The sequence below is a fragment of the Chelonoidis abingdonii genome, chromosome 10 (assembly GCF_003597395.2).
Source record: "Chelonoidis abingdonii isolate Lonesome George chromosome 10, CheloAbing_2.0, whole genome shotgun sequence".
Lineage (NCBI taxonomy): Eukaryota > Metazoa > Chordata > Testudines > Testudinidae > Chelonoidis > Chelonoidis abingdonii.
The window spans coordinates 41645299-41660845 of NC_133778.1; the positions used below are offsets into that span (position 1 = coordinate 41645299).

At 39.0% G+C, this 15547-nt stretch overlaps 1 protein-coding gene across 1 annotated transcript in view; it reads right to left on the reverse strand.

The window, feature by feature from the left end:
• UBR3 (ubiquitin protein ligase E3 component n-recognin 3) overlaps window positions 1–15547 on the reverse strand; it is a 233207-nt gene that overhangs the window by 139157 nt on the left and 78503 nt on the right. The window contains 9 exon segments of the mRNA XM_075070130.1: window positions 1796–1883; window positions 4040–4173; window positions 5143–5195; window positions 5293–5421; window positions 5886–5975; window positions 6394–6459; window positions 6935–7021; window positions 11963–12096; window positions 13396–13575. Coding sequence (XP_074926231.1) covers window positions 1796–1883; window positions 4040–4173; window positions 5143–5195; window positions 5293–5421; window positions 5886–5975; window positions 6394–6459; window positions 6935–7021; window positions 11963–12096; window positions 13396–13575 — 961 coding nt within the window.

Consider the following 15547-nt stretch of genomic DNA (forward strand, 5'->3'; position numbering starts at 1 on the left):
AAACGTAGCATATCACTATTTACTTTTGCCTAATATTTTAAGAGCTTCATTTAAGATGCTAAACTTTTGCAATGCTTTAATTTCACCACAAGAGGTCAGTGTACTACGGCAGTTCCATTGTAAATCAAATGTATATTGTACCATATCAACACTTTTTGAGTATAATTTTAATTCTGTACACTACTTGCTAGGGTGACCAGATGTCCCGATTTTATAGGGACAGTCCCGATTTTTGGGTCTTTTTCTTACATAGACTATTAACCCCCACCCTCTGTCTTGATTTTTCACACCTGCTGTCTGGTCACCCTACTACTTGCATTACTGCTCAAGCTGCGATGGGTTTATTCAGAGATTATATACTAATGCACATCACTACAAATATTCTTGAACATGCTGTTAAACTTGTGCAGATACCAATAAGGTGTGGTGGATAGGATTGTTTAAACTTTCCAAAAATCTCTTCTCTCAATTAGCAATCTTTCTGTATAGAAACACACTCACCCTCAGAAAGTAAGTCTTGAGAGTGAAAATGTCAAGCAAGCTCACTGATTGGCGATTATACATACATATGCACTCGTGCACTTTCTGTTATTAAAAAACATACACGCTTGTATCTATGTAATAAATAATGATCACTTGATTTCTAGTACTACTAGTAACATACATTATTTTGAGTTAGGGTTAAGCATAAACAAAGTAAGCAGATGACTGGGATTTACAGACCCTGAATGGGCTGGCTATATCTGATTTTCTGGAAGTGGTAATCTGCAGGGGAACAACTCATTTCCTGATCTCCCCTTCTGGCAGTCCCCAAAATCAGAAAGTCAGCGCTGCTTTAGCTATTTTAACTTTTGGCAAACAATAGGATTTATAAAAATTTAAATAAGCCATTAGTGTTGAGTAAACAGGCAGCTTGGCTGACCCACAAACCAAGAGGCTCTTGAGGAATGGAGGAAAAAGGGGGGTGGGTAAGAGAAACTCGGCATTGAGTCTCAAAGAAAGGTTGGTGAAGTGCAAATACACAAACGAGGATATTCATGAATTAGTCTGGTTTTAAGTATTAATAGAAATACCCCTTCATGCTGAGGAGGGACATAAAAGTTGCTGATTTATGTTTTATGATTTATGTGCAGGGAAAGATGGGGAGGCGGAGTGCTTGATGATAGAGGGAAAATTCAGGAAGGGGGAAAACTAGTGGGTTTACCTAAAAATATTAAAAACAATATTGTGTGTACAGCAATGCGGGATGGATGGGAAGATATAGGTGGAAACAAAACTAGGGAAAGAAAAAATAAAATAAAATGGAAAAAACAGATTGTGAAACTAGCATGATGTGCACATATCATACCTAAGCACTCATATTATTACCTTACTGTGGTAAACCTCAACCTACTTTTCATCATTTCTGCCTTTAAATTATTGCTGTCACTTACTGCACTACTTTTACAACTGGACTGCAAAGTTCTTTAAGGAAAGGATCACATCTATTTTACTTGGCTGCAAAACACCTAGGACACTGTAAAAACATCTAAAATGTATTGCAAAGCCTCACGTGTCTCTTTTTCATAAGAACAATTAAGGAAGACTCAAGTCCTGAAGAAAATTTCATTGTGATCAACAGCACATCATAATCTTACGACATATGGCCACAACTCCTAAAGTTTGAGGTTGTTACGAGCAAGCGATATTGATGGCATCGTGCACAAGCTTGATAATTCTGCACAACACAATTTTCTTTTACAGTACTAGTTACACAGAGAAATCAAAATAAATAAGTTAACAAGATTCCAAGGATATGAGATCCAGTAGTGAACTATGAGTCCTGTCGTTCATACAGAGCTGGGCTACCATCTCTGCTCTGAGGATCTCGTCATCTGTCATTCCTAGGACAATAAAAATAAAATTAAATACCCTGTACAAGTTGTAAGAGTAAAGAAAAAGAGGATACAGAGGCACACACATGTATTCAGATCTCAGTAAGTTAAACACTAACTACAAATGTGAGACTCAACAGTTTGATATCCAAGTTAACACAGTTACATTGTTACAATTACAATTCAGATTTCTGGTTGATTCCCGAAGATGTCCACAAGAATTTACTAAACTATTCCTATTTTCTTATAAGATGCTCTGTGCATTTGGAAGTTGTGTAAAGTAACAGCTCACTGATATTTCTCAATACATATGCTGTTTTGAAAACAAACTATTGCACAGGAGAATAAAGCATGTTTTCCAAAGACTATGTTGTAAAGCCCGATAATAAATGAAGCTTAATAAAATACAATAGAATGCAAGTTTTAGCCAGGATTTTAAGTAGTCTCTTAGGCCCAATACTGCAAAGACTTATTCACACTCTTAACTTCAGGCACATGAGCAATAATCATATGCATAAGTATTTGCAGTACTGGAATTTAATTCATTTTTCTATGGCAATATCAAAGTAATTTTATTCTGTGTTAAATAGGATGTATTTTGGGGCGGTTGGGGGGGGGTGAGGGGAATATACCAAAACATAATCACCTGGAAGGTTTCACAAATTCTGTGTCCTTAGCTGAATGTTTGGAACTTATGCCACTGAAGCAATATCAAATTAGCATACTGCAGACTTATTCTACCAACTAGCACATGTTCCTATATCAGTAAGATTAGAAATGCTGGAAAGGGTGATTAGAAAGCTCAGTTCAGCTAGCTCTCAGTTCAGCATAATCCTGAATAAAGATCAGTGTCAATAACACTAAGATATATCTACAGGACTTTACCAGGGGTAAATCCCCCTCACTCACTCTGCAGGTATGGAAGGCCCAACGGACAGGATAACTGCAGTAGTTGCACGGCTCATGTTTTGGCCAAGATGTAGGAAGCGCATGCAGAGAGACTGTATGCCAGAGCATATGCTCTGAAAGGGCAATTTATGCAAAGCTGCAGAAGCAATTTACAGAATGGGGTAAGGATAGTCGATCCAAAGCAAGAAGAGCAGCACCACTGCGGCAACAGGCGTAGGCAACCTATGGCACGCATGCCGAAGGCGGCACACCAGCTGATTTTCAGTGGCACTCACACTGCCCGGGTCCTGTGGGGGACTCTGCATTTTAATTTAATTTTAAATTAAGCTTCTTAAACATTTTTAAAATCTTATTTAATTTACATACAACCATAGTTTAGTTATATATTATAGACTTATAGAAAGACACCTTCTAAAAACATTAAAATGTATTACTGGCACGCAAAACCTTAAATCAGAGTGAATAAATGAAGACTCTGCACACCACTTCGGAAAGGTTGCCGATCCCTGATCTAAAGTTTTACCAGCTGCCAAGTTTTGCATGGCCAGGGGAGAAGGCTTGGTACAAGACCAGGATTTTAACCGAGGTTACTGGTAAGATACTTTCCTTTTCCATTAATTTGTAATAGAAATGATGTAGAATGTTCGCAAAGCTGAAAATATTGCACATTTGCTTCTTCGCACATAATTTTTGAGGTGCCCAAGTGGGTAATGAGCCTTTCCTTTAATTCAAGCACTGACTGGATAATGTCCTATTCAATTTACTTGATACAAACAGTAGAAACCAAGTCATGTATATAAAAATAATAAAATACAATAAAATTTCAGTTAATAAGGAATGTCAAAGTTCAGACAGGGAAATAAGAAGCTCAATCATAAGAGATTATTACAAGTAGGAGCTTTAGGATTTGCTGATTCAAACACTAGTATTGACATTTACGCTTCAATATACATCTCATGATCATATGTATAAAAAAAAATTCAGCCGTTTATCTCTCTCAAGGACAGGAATGGACTTGATTGCAATAAAGGACCTGACCCTGTATTTTGGCTGTTTCTAGTTTTTAGGATGGTTAAAATGAAGCAACTGATGAAACTGAAACCAAATTATAAACAAAGAATGACCATTTGATTTTATTTAATAATTTTACTTATTCTGCTACAGGACAGCTATTAAATGCCAAAAAATTTAAAACCAAATACACATTAAATTCCACATTACAGTAATATTTGTGACTAGACAGTTGTGATTCTTACCTAAATGTAAGCGAAGACTTAACAGAATGACAAGAAATGTTAAGGCTCCTTCCAGCATAGATCTTTCATGTTCTGAATCAAGAACTGTATTCTGATGCTGTGATGCCATTGTTAACAGATCTACCACCTTGAATCTACAGGACACAGAGTAAGGTTAGAGACCTCGTTCTTTCGTATCAAGAGCCTGAAGCACCATTCAGGCCCAGGCCCAAAAGGAGTACAAAATAAGTTGTACATAATCTAATTAGAAGCAAACCTTGAAGTGAAAAGGCTTTTTATTTTCAGAAAATATATCCTTATCTTCATTGTACTGTACTGATCCTATTTATACTTCACATTCAAATACGTGACATTTATATTAACTGAATACTTGAAAGTTGGTTAATTGGTATAGACATTTATGTCCTGCTTTTCTTCAGCCATGTCTATGCTACAGCAGCATAGCTATCATGTGGCAGCTGTGATCCTGTAGTGTAAACATTGCCTATGTCAGCGGAAGGAGTTTTTCTGTCAATGTAGGAAATCCACTTCTCTGAGAGATGGTAGCCAGGTTGACAAAATAATTCTTCCATCAACCTAGCTGCGTCTAGAGGGATTAGGTTGACTTAACTACTTTGCACAGGGTGAGACATCTTTCACAGCCCTGAGCAACAAAGCTAAGTTGATCTAAGTTTTAGGTGTAGACCAGGCCTTCTCCTTTAGAAGCAAGTAGACGTCTTGTGATCCTCACTGCTATTCATTCTCGCCTTCAGTGTGGAAGTTCCAAACACTTACACACCAGAGTGTGCAACTCTTCTAAAACTGGAAAGCTTAGGAGATTCAACTCTGGGGTTTCATAAACATATTGCATACATCGGAGTGTAAATCCAAAACCAGCCCTAAGTGAAAGGGAGCATGAATGAAACTGCCACAGTGGAACCCATCAGAGAAATTGTATTAATGGAAGTGTATTCTTCCTCTGGGAAGGAAAAAAAGGAAGTGCTGTGGTGCAACAGGTATTCGGCAGGTCAAACGCCTTTTCCCCCACAGTATATTTTAAATAGTCAGTAAGTGGCAGAATGCTATATAGTGGTATTCATTTCATCCTTATGCTTTGACCTTACCTTTCAAAAACTGATGAAATAAAATAATCTGGATCAAGTCTAGAAGCACAGACCTGTAAAAACAAACATGTACATGGTACATCACTTTACTCATCAGTCATTAGCGTTCTTATAAACTCAGTACTTGGGTTCACAGAGACTATACCTTACCTGTAATAGGTAAATGTCAGGATCAATCATGGAGTTACAAAAATGAGACTGCACATAAGTCATTGCTTGTCCTTTAATTTGTAGACCATTCCTTACCCACATGTTACTATGGATTTCAGAAAGGCTTGCCTATTTTTAAAAGAAAAAAAAATTAGCTGAAATAAACATTTTGCAAACAGTTCAAGGAAAAATCAGCTATTCAGTTGTCTGTAGCCACACCATCAGCTGTGATCCCCCCAACTCCGCAGGACTGGGGACCTCCTGCTGGCAAGCTGCCAAAGGCAGCCTGCCTGCCGTGCTTGGAGCAGCAAAAAAGCTAGAACCATCCCTGCCTAGGGTCATTGTATATTTAACACTATTTGAAAAAGTTGTTCTCTGTGATTCTAAGAAATACATTTCTAAGTTTATTCTGACAAAATCACTGTAAAATTGTGCTTACCAGTGATAAACATTTCATATATTCCAAGAAGTTGTCACCTACTTTAATTTTTATATTCCACAATTAACATGTTTTTCCCCTGCTGTTTAAGTATTTTAAAAAATGTCTTTCGTATTCTGTACATTCAAACCAAAAAAGCAGCCTGGCACCATACCTGAATCTGTAGTGGGTGAATCATTAGTTTCATCAACATCTCCTGATCTGGTAAAATAGAATCCAGATCTAGCTCTTGGCATTTGACAGCCTACAAACAAATTGGATTAAAAATTTAATAAGAAAGTAAGGAAATGATTTTTTCATACTATAAACCAGGGGTCCCTGCCGTGGCGCCCGCCGGGGCATCCATGTGCGCCTGCCTACTGGCCGCCAGACAAGCAGCTGCCGAAATGCCGCTGAGAAGTGGCAACGTCAAGAAGTGCTACCACCAAAATCCCGCTGAATTTTCAGCGGCAACGCCTCTTGATGAGGCTTCTTCACAGGGGCATTTTGGTGGCAATGTCTCTTGATGTTGCCACTTCATGGCAGCATTTCAGCAGCTGCTTGTCCAGAGTCCTCGGCAGCTAGTCATCTGGCACCAGCCCCATGGAAAAGGTTGGGGCCCACTGCTATAAACATACAACACCTTATTTTCTTATAGAATATAGTAACAAATGCACACTTACCTTACTCAAAAACATAGCATAGTAACGATGTAGTGGCAAATGAAAAGTAACTTGGTTAGGAGCTGGCTGCAATGAAAACACAATGCATTTTACCATCAAAATACAAAAAAGTATAAGAATCACACAGACTATCATTTCACCTGGCACATCCACTGCTGATGGCTCTTTCCACTAGATATTGCTAACGTTACTATATCCCTCCCCCTGCCAATGCTTCATGTCCCTTTACCCAAACCATTCCAGTTGATCTCTCCTGCCTAGCCCCTGGAATATTAGTCTGACCTCATTGTCTGAATACAAGTTCACATTAATTAAATTGGGGACTTAATTCTTAATTCACCAATATATCACATCATACCCATGAATTACAAAAGGTTTTAACAAGAGTTGCATTGTTTTTAACATGGTAATCCATCTGTTACAGTATTTAAAAGGATAATATTTTTATTATGTAAAGGAGAAAAAAATTAACTTTTAAAGTATTTAAGTTGAACAAGACATTTCCAACAACATTTTGTTTAATCATATAAAGGATGCAAACCTCATCTACAAAGTTGATAGCATCAAACCAGTCCTGAAGTGCTTCAAGGCAGTATCTAACGACATTTCTTGTGTACTCTTGTGTCTCCTGCAATAAGAAAAATTATTTGACATTGCGCCACTGTACATTGTACCACACTATTCAAAAATAGTTTTGAGTAACAGTTTCATTAATACAACGGGGAAAATAGTTTGTTAACTAGTATGATAGTTTAAGGATTTTTTTCTGTTCTTTTGTGTTCACAGTTTTAAAACAGTGCACAAATATGGAATTTGCACAGTGTTTCTCTTTTTATTGAAAAAAAGTTCTTTTCCAACACTGAAAATTAACGTTTTAACAATTTACTGGTGGGTGACACTGTCCTTCTCTTACACTGAGGCTTTTCCCAAATTCATCAATGGTAGGAGTGCTAGCATACAAGAGCCTGGAATGTTTTTGCTATTCTGTTGTCCAGACCTCTTCTGAGCTGCCATGCTGGTGGTGCCCTCTATCACATTCAACAAGTTTTATTAAAAAAAAAAAAAAAAAAAAAACAACTTTCATTTTATTGTTTCAACCAATTTACCTAGTCCTGAATTAAGTTTTCCAGGTCTATAATTCCTAGGACCATCCCCAACACCATTTTTTGAGAGACAGGTAAACATTTGCTACTCGCCAGTCCTTGGGTATAATAATAGTTGATTTAAATGTTTGTTCAGCCACTGGACTGAGTTCCTTTGACATTCTTACAAATAAGACTATTTGGTCTTGGTGACTTAATGTTGTTTAATTTAATTTGTTTGTTTTAGCACAGAAACAGGAACCTGTGCATACAAAGGAACCTTTCATGCACAGATTCTAAAAAAATTATGCATCCAATATCCTATTCAAAACACTTCTACTGCAATGTCTTTAGAGCTTAGTAAACTCAATGCAGTAAAATCCAGTGCTCACCACTAGATTAACAAACATGAGTGTAATGATAATTAAAGTATAGGAGTAATTTTGTTTCAGATTAACCATAAACTAATATCAATATACATAACGTTCTCACATTGAAATACAAATTTAAATTCAGTTGCATCTCTCTAAATTAAGGCAAGATAGGCTATATACCTCAAGCAGTGAGGTCAGAAGCATGTAGGGATGGAAAAAAAGACTACTAGTTTTTGAAGTACCAACTAGTTAACAGTAGTACAGTATTCTAAGGGCAATTTAGCCTCAAAAGAAAGATTTAATAAAAATATCTTAATATGATTTACAATATGAAAATGCCTTTGCAATTGCTAATTTAAACTTTCGGAATATTTAGTTTACTCAAAGAAGTCTTTTCAGTGCACATTTCAATCCAGACTTTACTGTCCTATGAACACTAACATAACTCCTCCTACTTATATTGGAAAGTAGTTTAAATTAGAAGATTGATATTTATTATTCATAATAAATGATGATGAGGTAAAAATGTAAAGTTTTTCCATGTCTCAAGTATTCCTCTCAATTGAAGAATTCCATTTTCTGCTAGTCTACCATTGTTTGACGCACAAATTAACAATTTTTCTCATCATCATGCAAGAGATTTAATCGCATATAGTTAATAATCCAGATCTCTGATTTGATAATTATGCACAAATATGTAGTTTTATTACTATCCCAAAATGTCTCTTTTCAGGTACAAACAAGAAACAACCAATATCATAATCACATCACAGCAGACTTAATTTTCTCGTTTCCCAACATTACAGTATAATCACCAGAGTTGTTCAGACACATGTATCAATCTATATCCCATTACATTTTAACTTCATTCCTATCACAGTCAGTGTAGTTTCAGTCTAGTTTCAGTTCTGGAGAATATAACTAAGGGTATGTCTACACAACGAAATTAGGTCAATTTAATAGGAGCTGATTTTTTAGAAATTGATTTGATACGGTCAATTGTGTGTCCTCCCACTAAGCGCATTAAGTCGGCGGTGTGCGTCCACAGTACCAAGGCTAGTGTCGACTTTCGGAGCATTGCACTGTGGTAGCTGTCCCACAGTCTCCGCCGCCAATTGGAATTCTGGGGTGAACTCCCAATGCCTGATGGGGCAAAAACAGTGTCGCAGGTTGTTCTGGGTACATGACGTCAGGCCCCCCCTCCTTCCATGAAAGCAATGGCAAAAAATGGTTTCTTGCCTTTTTTCCTGGGTTACCCATGCAGACGACATACCACAGCAAGCATGGAGCCTGCTCAGCTCACTGTCACCGTATGTCTCCTGGGTGCTGCTAGCAGATGTGGTACTGCAGTGCTGCACAGCAGCATCCCCTTCCCTTGCGGACGGCAGATGGTGCAATATGACTGCTAACCGGCATCATCGTCCTGTGGGTGTTCCTGGCCAACCTTGGCTAGGTTGGTCGGGGGTGCCTGGGCAGACAAGGGTGCTCCTGGCCGGCCTCGGTGAGGTCAGTCGCAGGTGCCTGGACAAAAATGGGAATGACTCCAGGTCATTCTCTTCTTTAAGTTTCGTCTAATGGAGATTCAGTCCTGCCTGGAATATCATGCCAGCTGGAGGCCTGGAATACCATGCCAGTCGGCAGCACTGCGCGGTCATACCTACCCCAGCCTACCCCTTGCTCCCATGGCTCATGGAACCTGGACAGTAGTAAGGAGCAGTTCAACTATAGGCTGAGCAAGTGCATAATGGTGATACAATGTGCCTTTGGACGTTTAAAAGCTCACTGGCGCAGTTTACTGACTCGGTTAGATCTCAGCGAAACCAATATTCCAATCATTATTACTGCTTGCTGTGTGCTCCACAATATCCGTGAGAGTAAGGGGTAGATGTTTATGACGGGGTGTGAGGCTGAGGTAAATTGCCTGGCCGCTGATTACGCGCAGCCAGACACCAGGGCGGTTAGAAGAGCACAGCAAGGCATGCTGTGCATCAGAGAAGCTTTCAAAACCAGTTTCATGACTGGCCAGGCTACGGTGTGAAAGTTCTATTTGTTTCTCCTTGATGAAAACTTGCCCTCTTGGTTCATCTACTTCCCTGTAAGCCAACCGCCCTCTCCTCCTCCTTTGATCTCCACTTGCATAGGCAATAAAGTCATTGTTGTTTCAAATTCATGCCCAGAAGGGGTGGAGGAGGAGGGAAGCACAGGGGTGGGGTAGTTGTAGGGGCACCCCCTAGAATGGCATGCAGCTCATCATAGAAGCAGCATGTCTGGGGCTCATACCCAGAGTGGCCGTTTGCCTCTCTGGTTCTTTGGTAGGCTTGCCTGAGCTCCTTAAGTTTCATGCAGCACTGCTGCGGGTCCCTGTTATAACCTCTGTCCTTCATGCCCTTGGAGATTTTTTCAAATATTAGAGCATTTTCTCTTTTGGAACAGAGTTTGGAAAGAACGGATTCGTCTCCCCATACAGTGATCAGATCCTGTACCTCCTGTTCGGTCCATGCTGGAGCTCTTTTGTGATTCTGAGACTCCACAATCACCTCTGCTGATGAGCTCTGCATAGTCACCTGTGCTGATCAGCTCACCATGCTGGCCAAACAGGAAATGATATTCAAAAATTCACAGGGCTTTTCCTGTCTACCTGGCCAGTGCATCTGAGTTGATAGTGCTGTCCAGAACAGTCACAATGATGCATTCTGGGATAGCTCCCAAAGGCCAATACCATCGAATTGTGTCCACACTACCCCAAATTCGACTCAGCTGGGTCGATTTCAGCGCTAATCCCCTCGTCAGGGAGGAGTACAGAAATCGATTTTAAGAGCCCTTTAAGTCAACAAAAATGGCTTCATCATGTGGACGGGTGCAGGGTTAAATCAATCTAATGCTGTTAAATTCGAACTAAACTCATAGTGTAGACTAGGACTAAGTAACATCAATCAAATTTAAATAGGCACTTCAAAGGATTTATGAGAGTGCTGTTACAGAGTTATATCCTCAGCTCTACTAGCTATAGCCAGAGATGTCTGTTGCTTGCCCATGCTATCTTTGTTTTCACTAAAACAATGCTTCTTTCAGAGAAGCAAACAGTGGCTTTTCTACTCTTCCACAGAAACAAGTCTCCAATATCATCATCCTTTTCAAAGCTCCTGTGAAGACACTAAAATCAACTGGGGTTTGATATTCTCATATATATTGCCTTGATTTAAAGAGATTACTCTCTCAAACTCATAGGCAGGACTCCTTTACATTGTACTATGCGGATCAGAAGCTATTTACAGTATCGTTCAGTTGACTGGCAAAGACTGTTGTCCAGGCTTGGGTAAAACCCTACATGTAACCTGGACACCAACACTATAAAGACATATGTTAGTGTGGCCTACTTGATGGTAGTTGTATCGCCTACTAGAAGAAAGCAGCAATTGGTACATATATTACAGAACTCCAACAATTACCGCCCTCATCTAATGTCTTGATAAGCCAACAAAGGGGACTGGTTTGCTTTTTCTAAGCCCCCTTATTTGAAGTACAAATGAAAAGCCTTAATTCACCTAAATAGAAAAATAAATCTTAACACACTGTGAGGCTTCACACAATGAAGATTCTGGAAAAGCTTGTCCTGAATCAATCATCGAGACAAACCCATGGGAACATTTCAGCCTGCAGGTATTGATGAAAGTCATGATTTAGTCTATGGAAAAATCTTTGGTGCTCCAGCTGAGCAATTTGGAGAAAGAAAACCCTTCAGCCAAGAATACTTTTATTCAAAAATTCCTCTCTGGTTAATTTCAAAGATCTTCCAAGTGAAGATTTGAAGTCATCACGTTTTTCTCCAGTCAAATGACTGGCCAAATCTAATGCAGAGAACATGGGTATAAATGTCTTTTAAAGGATTTGTGAGTTCTGTTCAAATAAAGCTTGACCACAAAATACTGCCTGATGTACTTTTATTCAACTTCAATTTCATACACCATCCAGAAAGTAACACTGGATGGAGAACTGATATATAATCCTAAAATCCACCTATTTGTAAAATTTGCTAAGACTACAAAAAGGAAGTTAAAATTAGTTATTTATTTGTTAAAAGGACAAAGTAAAAATGAAAAAAATGTTTCTCACCCTAACTTTGCAATGTGATAGCAGTCCCCACATTGGCTGGGCACAGGCTTCCAGTTCAGCAGCAAATGCAGCATAGTAGGTCTGTGATTCAAACTCCACATGCTCATTTAATTCTCGCTTATTTAAATTCATACCTTAAAAGATGAAAACAGTGTTATACAATAGTATCTTTGTCTACCATTAAGTGGAACTTAGTATTTTTTTAAATTATACACACTTACACATATGCATTCCTATACAGGGAGATGATATCCATGCAATAGGTTTTAGAGGGTATGATCAATTGTACCTAAGTATCCACAAGATTAAGGTTTGAACTGAGCAGAAACCTTGAAAGTTGACTAGAAAGAGATCATTTGAGTAGAGAAAGTCTGGCCATGTTAGGCTAGCAACTCAAGCACTCATGCTGAGCAGACACATGATCTGAATTGGGCCCCTTTTAGTCTCAATTCCAAAATCAATCAATGAGAATCTTTAAATTGACTACAAAATTTTGAATCTTTCCATAGAGGAAGCATGCTTTCCACTATGCAAACATTCAGGGAAAAACAAATCAATAAAAATTCCCCCACATGTTAATACAAAGAATACCTAAATACGTCAAGTTCATTTTCCCTAGTATTGAGTTTAGAACTTTGACACAAACATATTTCTATCAAAGTTATAACTTACACTATTAGTACAACTTCTTGAGAACTCTGGCAGTGTGTAACCCAGTGCATTTTACTCAACCCCTCTGTGCCTGATCAACATGGGCTACATGGGTCTGTTCGAGCTTTATCTACAAAGCCTAACATTTTAACTCAACCCGTAGAGAGACTCATGCTTTGAGCTCTGGAGAGCCCCAGCAGCCATGATAAAAGTTGGGGCTTGTCCAGAATTCAAATCATGGTGGGTCTCAAACACTTGAGACAAGTTTCCCTGACCAGAAGTAGTATGTAACTCACCAATCAACACTTATTACGCATTCCCTGGTGTGCCCCAATCCACAAGCGATGCAAATCTATTACAGTTCTCATCTTGAGACCCTGCCCTCTTTAGTTCAATCTGTAGAAACTACTACTTTTAGATCTTGGACGTCCCTGGTTCAATGCCTGGTGTTGGTCAAGATGTCAGTTGTTACAACTGCACCTCAGAAGTGCTTAATGCCCTTACATTTGCTTCTCATCAGTTGGCATTTCAGAAACAGAATTCTTTTGGCTTGAGTAATTTAGAATGAACTATCCACTTCCAGAAATTTGCTTCAGATTAAAAATGAACACGCTAATGGATTCAATATTTATATATAAGGGTGTGTAATGTGTATGTTATTGTAAACATTGTGCCACCTTTAAAAATTCTTGCGTAAGTACAGGAGAGAAAAGATTTTAAATTAGGCATATTCCAAAAAAAGTATTTATAATCACTGAATAAGAAAGCTAAAAGCCACCTACCTTGAAAGAATGATACAAAATTCATCCAAGTTACTAACAGACTATGATCCTCCAGGAATTTCTTAGCCACACTTTGGTGCGAAAGGATATTAATAAAATCACTAACAAGTGGCCAGTAAGTATTATTCTTTAATAGTGCTTCCCCACAGTTCACTACGACATGTAAACTGTTTTCTTCATCTAGGAAAAAAGTGATGGAAAAAAAACCCATCATGATGTTCTTTAGAGAAAAAATATAGTAACTAACATTGTGAATAATTAAAAGAATCAGGTTTTAAAAACAATTATAGCATGCACAGCACATGGCTAATAGCAATGATTGTTCTTCAAGATCTTGTCAACTGTGTGGATCCCATTTTAGGTATATATGTCTCCCAATTGCGAGAGATTGGAATCTGAATAGTATTGGCTGTTGGGCCATGCCTGCATTGCACGTGTCCTTGTGCCCTGCCTTTCTAGAGCATAAATGGCATAACAGTAGCAACTATTGCTCAGTCACCTTGCTAATTTAAAATCTCAGGTAAGAGGACTCCAAAAAAGCAGAAATGGAGAGAGAGAGAGACACACACACACACACACACACCAGCTCCTCCAAGAACCAAAGTCACTAGAAGGTAAGTAACTGTTCATTCTTCAAGTATGGCTCTCACTGAAGGTGACTAATGAGCAGTGCTCCATCTGGACATGTGACTGAGGAGTCCCAACTTTCACTAACTAACTGATTACTGTAATACCGCCCTACCAAAATTGGCATCTGACCTCATGGCCAGGACCAGAGCATAACATTTAACAAAAGTCAGGCATTACTCTAAGTCGCTACCTTGCAGATTTCAGACATAGGGATGTTTCTAACAGACCTGACTGGAGGACTGTCATAAACAGATAGTTAAGGGTTAATGTTTCTTTTACCTGTAAAGGGTTAACAAAGGGAACCAAACACCTGACCAGAGGACCAATCAGGAAACCTGATTTTTCAAAGCTCAGGGAGGGACGGTTTGGGTGTGGGATTCTTGTTCTGTCTGTGCTCTCTCGGCTCATGAGAAGAGATCTATCTCCAGCTTTTCAATCTTCTTTTCCAAGTTGTAAGTACAAGAGTAGAAAAATAATAGGCTTATAATGGTTTTCTTTTGTATGTTACATGGTAGTGAGTTGCTGGAATGTTTTTAAATGTATTTCTTTTGAATAAAGGCTGTTTATTCATGTTTTCTTTTAAGCGAATTGACCCTGTATATTGTCATCTGAATACAAGAGACCATTTTTAGCTTTTCTTTCTTTTTAAGACCTGTTTGATTTTTCTCTGGTTAAGGCTAAGGAACCGAAGGAGGGGAAAATCCTGTGTTAGATTGACTGAAGCTTGGAATTTGCATAGCTCTGGGTGTGAGGGAGAGAGACACCTTAATCTCTCTGGGTTTGTGTTTCAAGAGAATTGGAAGCAGGGAAATCTCTTAGTGTACCCAGGGCGGGAAAATCTGGGGGAGGTAAGAGGGAGAAGGGAAGTGGTTATTTCCTTTGTTGTGAGACTCAGGGCATGTGAGTCTTGGGGTCCCCCAGGGAAGGTTTGGGGAGACCAGAGCGAGGCAGGCACTGATTCCTGTCTGGTGGCAGTGCTATCAGATCCAAGCTGGTAATTAAGCTTGGAGGGTTCATGCAGGCACCCACATTTTGGACGCTAAGGTTCAGAATTGGGACTTATGCTTATGATAAGGACAAGCCCATTTTACAGTAACTTTCAAAGTTTGTTTTCATTCTGCAGTGGAACATTTTCATGAAAAGAAAGTTGTTACAAAATGTCCTTTTTCAGACTGAAACCAGAAAAAAGGAGACAAAGAGAACACACGCATACTGCCTCAGACCCGCGAGATCCAGGTACAAGTTCCAGATGTGCCTGATTCAGAGGAGAGTTTTTCCATCCCTGATCACTCTGAATCCCACCTTGAACCCCACATTCAGGACAAATACCACAGCCACCAGGCAAGTGAGAAAGAGAGAGACTGAGACTCTCCCCATTCACACACACACACACACACACACACACACACACACACTTCCTGCCGAATGAAAATTTTGTCAAAAGCAATACGTTTAAACAAAACAGAATATTTCAGTGAAATTTCATTTAGTCAAAAATGTTCCAACCAGCTTCAGTTTCTAA